The sequence below is a fragment of the Galeopterus variegatus genome, unplaced genomic scaffold, assembly GCF_000696425.1.
Source record: "Galeopterus variegatus unplaced genomic scaffold, G_variegatus-3.0.2 Scaffold612, whole genome shotgun sequence".
Lineage (NCBI taxonomy): Eukaryota > Metazoa > Chordata > Mammalia > Dermoptera > Cynocephalidae > Galeopterus > Galeopterus variegatus.
The window spans coordinates 388,938-399,565 of record NW_007726723.1 but is presented as its reverse complement, the minus strand read 5'-3'; the positions used below and the strand labels follow the sequence as shown (position 1 = coordinate 399,565).

Here is a 10,628-nt window from a genome sequence, read left to right as displayed (position 1 = left end):
AAATGCAGATAATTATGATCAGATTCCTCTAGTTAATGACTGGGTTGTAAGGAGATTACCTAATAAATTAATTTTGAAGGAGAAGCCAAGCTGTGTTAACTTCTACCATCCAAGCCGGTATAGAATCAAACTTGGATAGTCCAAGTTTAAAGAATAAAAAGCATTGAGATGATTATGGAGAAGAGATTTTACTCTATAAGAAAATGATTTAAAAATTTTGTGTGTGTGGGGGGGGGGAAGGTATATAAGCACCTCAACCACATTTGAGTTATTTCCACATGCCTTATTCTTAGTAGGTGCTTAATAAAATTAGTAGATCAAATAAATTAATGTTCTTTTAGAAAGGCTATGGTCTGCTGGTCTCTTGCTCTGGAATATAGTTGGTTTCCAAAAGACCGGGACCGTTATATCTTCTACTGCAGTGAATGCTGGGAAAATTGAGCTCTGACTGATGGCCAGTGCAGTAAGGAAAGGTTTCTGAATATCCAAAAGACTGTCACAAATTTGAAACACTTAACTTTTACCTCAGATATCTCATCTATATATCAGTAATAATTATACCTTCCTCATCTAATCATTTCAAAGCTTAAACAGCATGCCCTTGGCCAGGAAGACATGCATTAATAAAAGTTACTTTCTGTATCTGACATTGTATCTTTACAGTCCAAGTGAATATTTGCCTTCCACAAACAGTAAATATTGTTTTTCAATTCTAAGAAAATAACTGTGGTTTTCCTAAAATTTTACTGCCAAAAATAGGTACAGGAAGAACAGAAGAATGAAGAAAAGACAATCTGTACTGTATGCTGGTGTTGGAATGACAATCATACTGGGAAGAAATTTAACAAAAATGTGCATTAGGTGGTCTGTGGTTTGGATACTACCTTATCAAGCCTCAGATATACAGTTCAAGATTTTCTCCTTTATGAACTTTTAGGGCTACCTATGAAATGTGTTCATTCAGTGACACAGTATCGAAGCAAACTGCTGAACGTAGTATACATTAAAGAGAAAATTCAACTAAATTCATTAAAAATTAGCACTGCCTAAACATTCAACATTAATTTTACTTATTACTATATCTTTTCTCTTAGGAAAAGCTGACTCACAGTAAAGGTCAGAAAAATTCATTGACTTTTTTATGCCTCTATTTACTAACAAAAAGATTGTTTTTAACTTTAATATTAGGAATTTAGAAACTATATCCTTATCCAACTACAAACCCATCGGATACTTATTTTTTAAAAATTAGCATGAAAGTTTGTGCTGGAATGGTTTAAGTGAAAAGCAGTTTTTTTTCCCCATCAGGTAAAATATTTATTTACCTGTATTGCTTCTAAAATGTATCTTTAATTTAAAAAATAAAATATATAAGAGCAGCTGGTTTACTCTTTTGATTCATTGTAGGTATTAAAAGTTACTTTCTTGAGATGGCACATTGGCAGGTTTGGTGTTTCCTGACATTAAGGATATCTAAAAACAAATTGCTTTTGAAAGTTTTATCATCCAGAGAGAAAAAAAGAAAAATAAGGGTTTTTCCGCAGTTGAAAATAATTTTTCAAAAAAAGGTTGAGAGGAAGAGAAAAATATGCCATTCTTGAAAAAGAAGTGAGGCAACTTCAAATTAAAAATACAAATTCAAATGAAGTGGTTTTATAAAATATTGCAAAGTAGCTAAAATTACATGCATAGGCATTTAATCAATAATAAGAGGAAAAGCAATGGAACTTAAATATGATAGGATTTATCAACAATAAATAAACATCTTTAGTGCAAATAGTGCAGAAAAATTTCTTAAAGCAAGGATCATAGCAATCAATCTAATCTGTACAAAATCAGTCTCAGTTCTGTATACAATCTATATAGTGTATCCAATAATTCAGCCACTGTGATGAAATGCCAATTTGCAAATCAGAAATATAAAACAATGTGCTTAGTTTTGTGTCCCATTCCTTCTCTCGGCAGTTCATATTTTCAAAAATATCTGGAAAGAAAAAAAAAAACCCTAAGATTTAATTTATGGAAATTTAAACTTTCATCCCTGTGCATTCTCTCTTCCAATTAAGATTTACCTATAAGAAAATAACTTGACTATGGGGGAAGAGGGATGAGAAAAGGATTCTAGTATGTTCATATAAACAAGCAATTACTCAGTGCCCACTTTCTTCTCAAGCTGTGGGAAATGCAAACTTAGCACCAAAAATTGGCCTCTGCCCTCAAGTAATATACAGTATAATTTGGAAAATAAGATATAAAACAACTCAGTGTTGGCACTGATATTAAGTATAGGGGCAGATGAGTTTGAACTAGAGATGAGAAATCCCTGTCACTTCCTTTCCTATAGCCCACTGCCTTTTTTAGGAAACCTCCCATGCTCCCTTCTCAGAATCAACTCCTTCAGCCCAGTTGACTGGGTAGAAGACCACACGACAGCAATTTCCAGGCCAAAATGATGAGGCCAGTGTCTTGCCCAGGGATTTGTATTGGAACTCCAGAGACTCTTGTTAGTCTCCACTGGCTGTTTGAACTGTCAGATGATATAATGAGGCCTGTGGGCAGCAATGATTGAAGGGCAAGTGAAAGAAGAAAGAGAAATGAGAAACAAGCCGCCTCAGAAAGGACCTGAGAAAGAGGAGATGCTTTGGTTTCTGAGTGGCTTCTAGTATTTTTACTCTCTTGTGACTAAGCTATAGTTTCCTTCATTTTGGCTGTATAATGTATCCCTGTGTTATCCAGTAACATAAACTTTTACTTAAGCTTGTTGGGGTGGGAACTGGTTCTTGCAACCAAATCACTCCTAAAATGAAACAGATGGAGAGGAAAAGGGAAGGCATTGTGAGATCAGGTAAGAGCATGAACAAAGAGTGGTAGAAGACCGACATGTAAGACAACATAAGGGGAAAATGGAAAATTAAAGTGGATGATCTGAAATATATACCAGATTATAGAAATCTGAAAACTAGAGAGAAATTTGGCAGTAATATTATTGTTAGGGGCTCACTATAGGTTCTGGAGCAGAGAAATTTTATTACAAAGTGGTATTTTAGGAAGATCATTCTGTCAGTGCTGTATAGAAGGAGAACCCTAAAGTCAGGGGGACTGGCCAGAAAATTACTGGAGTAATCCTGGTGTGAGATGGAAAAGACACAGACTGGAAGTACATTTTAAAGGAAGAAATGACAAAGGAGACTATTGAGAAATATGCCAGCCAGGTAATATGGTGTCCTCTACACATGACCTGAGAGAAAGAATTGACAACTCCACATAAGGAGCTATCAAATGTTGAAAAAATTTCATTTAAGCCAACATTATATTGAGAAAATATCCAAAAGATTTCTATGCTTATTTATATAATAATATGCTTAATATATAATACAAAGCATTCTATGTTACACACCATAATAGCTCTGACAATTATGCTTAAAGCTGTCTGAACAGGCACTGTTAGGAACATTTTAATTAAAGGGTACTTATACAATAGCCTTGAGACTCAAATACAATTTACCTATAGTGGAGCATGAAATTGACTGTGCATTGCTATTGCCTGTTGAAGTTTCTCTTCCTTGGCTCTTCTACAGTGGCAGATCTAGAAAATAAATTAACACACCAGTCACTTCTCCAAAGATGTGCCTACTACTTTCTACATTGTGACAGAATTCTAAGTAGAAATCTTTTAACCTGTTGACATTAAAGTTTTGAATGTTTAAAGTAGCAAAAAAATCCTGAGAATTTAAGAGTCCCCAAACCATTTAATTTTGTATGGAAGATAGCCTTTGCCTGCAGACTTCCAGAATGTAAAACAAACTGATCCTTTATATCAATTCTCTGTATGATTTCAATTTTAAACAGACGGAAATAAATCCCGCTGTTGTTAACCAGAAAGATTAACAAATAAAAACTTCAAGGCACAGTTATATAGTATCGAAGAATAATGGAACAGAAATCAATGCCTTACTAATGCTATAACCATAAGCAAATCACTAATATCTCTTAACTTCAATTTTCTCTCATGAAAAATGGGGATGATAAAATCTGCCCCACCTATGTTAACAGATCTATCTACCTATCTGTCTATGAGGGTACTTCAAGAAGTCTGTAGAAAAGTGGAATTAAAAGATAATATGACAGGCCAGCCCGTGGCTCACTTGGGAGAGTGCGGTGCTGATAACACCAAGGCCACGGGTTCGGATCCTATATAGGGATGGCTGGTTAGCTCACTGGCTGAGCGTGGTGCTGACAACACCAAGCCAAGGGTTGAGATCCCCTTACCGGTCATCTTTTTTAAAAAAAAAAAAAAAAAAAAGATAATATGACTATTTCCATGAACTTTTTTTTTTTTTGTCTTTTTGTCTATTTTCGTGACCGGCAACGGATCGCAACCCTCAGTGTCGTGCCCGGACCGGACCGGGACCGGCAACGGGATCGCAACCCTCGGTGTTGCCCCCGCTCCTCGCTCAGCCAGTGAGCGGCCGGTCCGTATGTGGGATCCGAACCCTCGGTGGGAGCGCCACCGCGCTCCCCAAGCGGCGCACTGTAGCAGTACGCCACCGGGCCGGCCCTTTCCATGAACTTTTTGAAGTACCCTCTTAGATAGATATATAAAACCATGTTTTATATAGTGTACTACGAAATATAATTTTTAAACTGTGATGTTTCAGAGAAATTAGGTAAATATTTGGGACTCAATTCAAGGGCAAGAAACTTGCCTTTTCTTTTTTTTGGCGGCTGGACGGCATAGGGATCTGAACCTATGATATTGGCATTATATGGTTTTTCTTTAAGTATAATGGAACTATCATCCAGAAACTGATCCAGAATGTTCTCAATAATATTTTAAAAATTTACTTTGTAATCTGTACAGATTATTCTCTATTTCAATAACTTGTAAAATAAGTTATTTGGGAGTTTATTACAACTATTAGGACTAGAATTAAGCTGATTTGCCAGCTTTATGCAGAATGATACAGATACTATCATTTCTGAAACAGAACTATTATTTGATTTACCTGCTTGTGTACTCAGAACAAGCAGGTTTAAAGTGAGAGCTGGATGCTGCTATCATGCTCAAAAGCGGCTCCTCAGATTCCTCTCATAGCACTCAAAACTCCAGCTCAGTAATGTGCCCAAGTTTTTTACTCATGAGTATACTTAAGAAATTTGATATTATGCTGTCACTCGTCCTCAACCGAAGAGATTACATACTGTTCTCTTCTCCATGAAGCTACTGAGAAAATCATCTACTTCAGTTTTTCCCTCCAAGAAATCTTCAGCAATATGATCAGATTCTTCCTCGGCTTCATGTGCAGCTACTTTCAATCTTGCCTGTAGGGCACTTGCACTGCAGCTCTGGAAAAGAATATCAAGCGCTATGTTAGTTTATAACACTCAGAAAAACTTCTTAGAGGGAAAGAAAATGAGGTAGAGGTAAGGAGAAGCAATTCATTATATGCCTTACATAGCCTTTTTGAGGAAATCTGCTACCTCATACTTGTAATGTCTCACCCAGGTCCTCAGCTTCTGGATATAGAGGTGGATACCTAACACAAGAGAAACTCATCCATTACCTGCAAACTAGTAAATTAGAGAAACTGGGCAAATCATTGTCCTCTCCTGGAGATTTTGGAATTAAATCATTGTGGTAGGCACCCACTAAGATGACCCCTAATTGTACCAACCTCGTGTAATCTCTGCTCGAGTGTGGGCTGTATGTAGTGACTCACTTCTCATGAACACAATATGGCAAAAGTGATGGGATTAAATTTAACCAAAGAGGTGACACACTTGTACACTGAAAACTACAATACACTGCTGAAAAAAATTAAAGACATAAATAAGTGGAAAAACATCCTGTGTTCAGGGTTTGGAATATTTAATATTGTTAAGATAACAATACTTACCAAAGTAATCTACAAATTCAATGTAATCCCTATCAAAATCTCAATGGAGTTTTTTGCAGAAGCAGAAAAATCCATCCTAAAATTCATATGGACCCTTAAGGGACCATGAATAGACAAAACAATCTTGAAAAATGGACGAAGTTGGAAGATTCGTATCTCCTGATTTCAAACCTTACTATAAAGCTACAGTAATCAAAACATTGTGGTACTGGCATAAGAACTTATGGACCAGTGGAATAGAATAGAGAGCCCAGAAATAAACCCTCATATATATGGTCAAATGATTTTCAACAAGGGTGCCAGGTCCACTCAATGGGGAAAGGACAGTCTTTTCACCAAATAGTAGGGATAAAACTGGATATCCACATGTAAAAGAATGAAGTTGGACTCTAACCTTACTTCTTATACAAAGATTAACTAAAAATGAATCAAAGACCTAAACATAGGAACTAAAACTATTTTTAATAATAGCCATCCTAGTGGGTATAGGGTGGTATCTCATTCTGATGCATCACACACAGGCATGTATAGTAATCCACTATTTTCTTACCACCTTTACCAAAATTGGTTATCTGTCTTTACAAGTTTGGTTCACATGGATGATGTTTTATTTTGCTTTTAAAAAAAAACTTATAGTAAAGTTGAACATATTTTCAAATATTCCCATTTACTTATTCATTAAATATTTATTGAGAACCTACTATATACTAAGCACTGAACTGGGTGTTGGGTATACAGGAGTGAAAAAAACAGGACAGGTTCCCGCAGTCATAGAACCAAGTCTGCTGAGGTTGTTTTCATACTTTCAAGTGTATCCCCAGAGAATCTTGAGTGCGCACATCTAGAACAGAGCCCAGGAATCAAGGTTTTTGGTTTGTTTTTTATTTTTAACTTAATAAGTATTTCAAAAATCACTTCAAGCAAATATGAATATAAATGCTTAGGAATCAGAATAACTGTTAATGCAGAATCTTTATTGGACATTTATATTTCTCCTTTTGTGAGTTTCCTGTTTTCCCTTTTCTCTTTATAGACCCGACATATTTGTTCATCATACATGCTACAACTACTCCTTTTTTTTTTTTTTACTTCTTTTGATTTTATCATTTTAAATATGTTTTAGATTTGTATACAGCTAAATGTCAATTTTCTCCTTTATGCTTCTGCCTCTTTTATTATACTTAGAAAGGTTTTTCTAACCATAACCCTAAAAAAAAAATCCTAGGAGCTAGCTGACTTTTTATGGTTTCCACTGAAATAGTTTATCTGTAATATCTTTCTGTGTACTATATGATATAGGCATCTAACTTTTTTCTAAATGGATACAAATTGGATAGCCAATTACATAATATATCGAATCCTCAATTTTATGCAACCAATTATTCACATATGTGTCTATTTCTGAACTGTATAGTCTGTTCCATAGAACTATTTTTCTCTTCCTATAAAACTACTATATGTTTTTTTTTTTTTTGTTTGTTTTTTTTTGTCTTTTTTTTCCGTGTCCGGCAACGGATCGCAACCCTCAGTGTCGCCCCCGTACCGGACTGGGACCGGCAACGGGATCGCAACCCTTGGTGTTGCCCCCGCGCCTCGCTCAGCCAGTGAGCGGGAACCGGTCTGTATGTGGGATCCGAACCCTCGGCGGGAGCGCTACCGCGCTTTCCCAAGCGGCGCACTAGCGCAGTGCACCACCGGGCCGGCCCAAAACTACTATATGTTTTAAATAGTGAGGTTTTACAATGTATTTTGATACAGGGAAAGGGAGGTCTTCCTCATTATTTCTTTTTGTTCAAGCTCTTCCTGACTACTTTTACCTATTGTCTTTCAGAACTTTAGAATAAATTTGTTTAGATTTTTAAAAAATACACTTGGGATTTTGATTAGAACTGTATTGGATTTATAGGTTATTTTGAGAAGAATGAAATCTTTATAATACTGTATCTTTCATCCCATGAATATTCCATGTTGCTTTAGAGACTATTTAGATAGTCTTAGAAAATAGAAAGCTCAAATCTTCTTTTGTATTATTGAGTAAAGTTTCCTGACATACTTCACTGGATTCACTTCTAAATATTTTATAGTATTGCTGCTATTGTAAATGAACTTTTTTTCTCTACTTCATTTTGCAGTAATGTAGGGGACATTTTTTCTTGGTTCTCTAGAATTCTTGATTGTTTATTTTTGGTAAATAACTACAATAACTGTTTCATTTCTTCTTTTATATTATACCTCTTTTTTTTTTTTCCTTGTCTCGTTTCAGTGGTCACTACCTCCCAAGCAGTGTTAAGTAGGAGTGATAATGGGGCATTACTTTCTTACTCCTAACATTAATGGGATCCTGAAAATGTTTAGTCATTAAGTGTGATGTCTACTGTTGGTTTCTAATATTCTTTATCAAATAAGGAATTAATTTCTATACTTAGAATACTAAGTAGTTGTATAAGGAATGACATTGACTACTGTGAAAAGCTTCTTCAACATCTACTAAGCTCTAATGTATATCTAAGAGTATTTCAGTTGATCCTCAGATTCTCTTAGGTTTGACCCCTAACTCTAATACTTTGTATTTTTTATAATCTGAAGGAAGTTATTTAATCTACCTGTACTCAGTTTCCTCACCTGTAAGTAAAAAGGAACAATACCTACCTGATAGGGTTTGAGGCAATCGTGAGCCAATATACATAAATAGCTTTGTGCTGTGCAAGATATATATATATATATTAATTGCTCATATTACCTATTATTCTTATTTGTTTTATTCTAAAGTATGATCATTTACCTGAAATTCATTATAAATTTCTATTCTCCTTTACCATCTTTTTTTGTTGCTGTCGTTTTATTTCTATTTTATGTTTTATTACATTGGCTTTACCTTCCAAAATTCCTGATTTTAAAGGAAATAGAATATTGTTAGTTATGAAGATTCTATCTTCCAATCCCTTTTTATTTTTAAAGATTTATTTTTTCAGAAATATAGGCTGAACTTTATATTTTTGATTGTCATATAACTGGATTACTAGCAAAAACCTATTATTTGTAGTGAATTATACATTATACTTTTAAATTTGTTAACTTTTCATTAAAGATATTTGTACATAAGCTTATAAGTGTGTATAAAGTTTTTTGTTGTAGGTTTTATTACAAGGATTACACTAGTTTTATAACTTACCCAGAAAAGGTTTTTGGGCGGCTTTTCATATTTTTCTATGTTTTAAAACCAAATATGCTCTTGCATGAGCGCACGTGACTTATGCCTAATAATTGAGAATCATTCATCTACACTTAAAGGTATCATGCCTTATAAAGTCAGATATCTAATAAATCGTTTCTGATAATAATGAAAGTGAGATTGTGACTCATGCACATTAAGATTAAAAATTCTTATGGACGGGAAAAGAACTAAACAATTTTACCTCACTAAGTTCATGCTGCCTTTGCATCTTCTTCTCAAAAGTAGCTTTCATTTGTGTTAGTAATTCATACTAAAAGAGAAAATAAAAATGCTGTTTTAGTCTATTTTTAAATTGTATAAATTACTTCAATATGATCACTAACTCACCTTATCTAAAACAGTTTGCCTTTTAGCTTCCAAACTGGGCTCCAAAAGGAGATTTTTTCCTGTAAGATAAATCTCTGGTTTATTTCCAGGTAAAGATCACATTTTTTCTCAGGAAATCTGAGCTGAAGTAAGGGAAGACATACTTGCTAGTTCCTCAATACTTTTTACTAAGTCATCCTTGTCAGTAATAATTTGTTTCAGTTGAGGCAAAGTCAGAAACTGTTCTAGTAATATCTCTTCTTGTTCATTCATATCTGTGAGTTGTGACACACTAGAAACACAAAAGAAAAAATGTTAATGAATATTAGTCATCTAGTTTTTCTCCATGATGATATTAAAAAATTTTCAGTTTTATTTGGTTGATAGGGTTTTAAATAACTTTTATATATACATGTCAGAAGGCTAATTGTAAACTTAAAAGCATATAAAACATCAACCATAATAGGACACAAGGTAGTCTGTAATATATTCTTGATGAAATTTGTAGAAGTGAATTCTGGTCCAGTGCACATACAGACATCCATTTTCTTTAAAATCACAACTGTGGGAAAGTCTTCACATTTATTCAAGGGTACTTCGAAAAGTTTGTGGAAAAAATGGAATTGAAAGATAATACAAATCTTTCCATGAACTTTTTTTGATGACCCCTAGTATGGTGACCTGAAGTTAACAATAAGAAAGTCTATTTAACTCAGGTAATGAAACTCTCTTTTATTTAGCTGAGGCTCCTTAAAATAGGTAAGCAGTAAAATAGCTAAACATTGTTTTTCTTGTTCATAACTCTGTTTAATTGCTTTGCAATATCATTTTTTTTTTCAATTTCCCTGATAGGAACCAGCCTTACTGATAAGTAAAACTTAAGCTATTTATTTCCTCCAAGCATAACTGTTGATGCTGAATGATGGTTACATGAAAGCTCATTATATTCTTCTCTTCACCTTATTGTATTTTTGACATTTTCATAGCATTTAAAAAAAAATTTTAGGGGCCGGCCCGGTGGCGCACTGCTATAGTGCGCCGCTTGGGAAGCGCGGTGACCCTCCCGCCAAGGGTTCGGATCCCACATACAGACCAGCCGCTCACTGGCTGAGCAAGGGGCGGGAGCAACACCGAGGGTTGCGATCCGTTGCCGGTCACGAAAAAAGACAAAAAAAAAAAAAATTTTTTTT

At 34.7% G+C, this 10,628-nt stretch overlaps 1 protein-coding gene across 2 annotated transcripts in view; it reads right to left on the bottom strand.

Moving 5' to 3' along the window:
* Nucleotides 1–1,380: 1,380 nt before the first annotated feature.
* Nucleotides 1,381–10,628, bottom strand: part of VPS37A (vacuolar protein sorting 37 homolog A (S. cerevisiae)) — a 33,502-nt gene continuing 24,254 nt past the window's right edge. The window contains exons 7-12 of one of the 2 annotated variants that reach the window (XM_008570544.1): nt 9,603–9,730; nt 9,460–9,518; nt 9,314–9,382; nt 5,203–5,346; nt 3,506–3,586; nt 1,381–1,984 (exon numbers count right to left, since the gene is read on the bottom strand). In XM_008570544.1, the coding sequence (XP_008568766.1) occupies nt 3,506–3,586; nt 5,203–5,346; nt 9,314–9,382; nt 9,460–9,518; nt 9,603–9,730 (481 nt within the window). In that variant the 3' untranslated portion in view covers nt 1,381–1,984. Of the gene's footprint in view, nt 1,985–3,505; nt 3,587–5,202; nt 5,347–6,582; nt 6,739–9,313; nt 9,383–9,459; nt 9,519–9,602; nt 9,731–10,628 lie in introns of those variants that run through there. The other variant, XM_008570545.1, reaches the window with a different exon arrangement.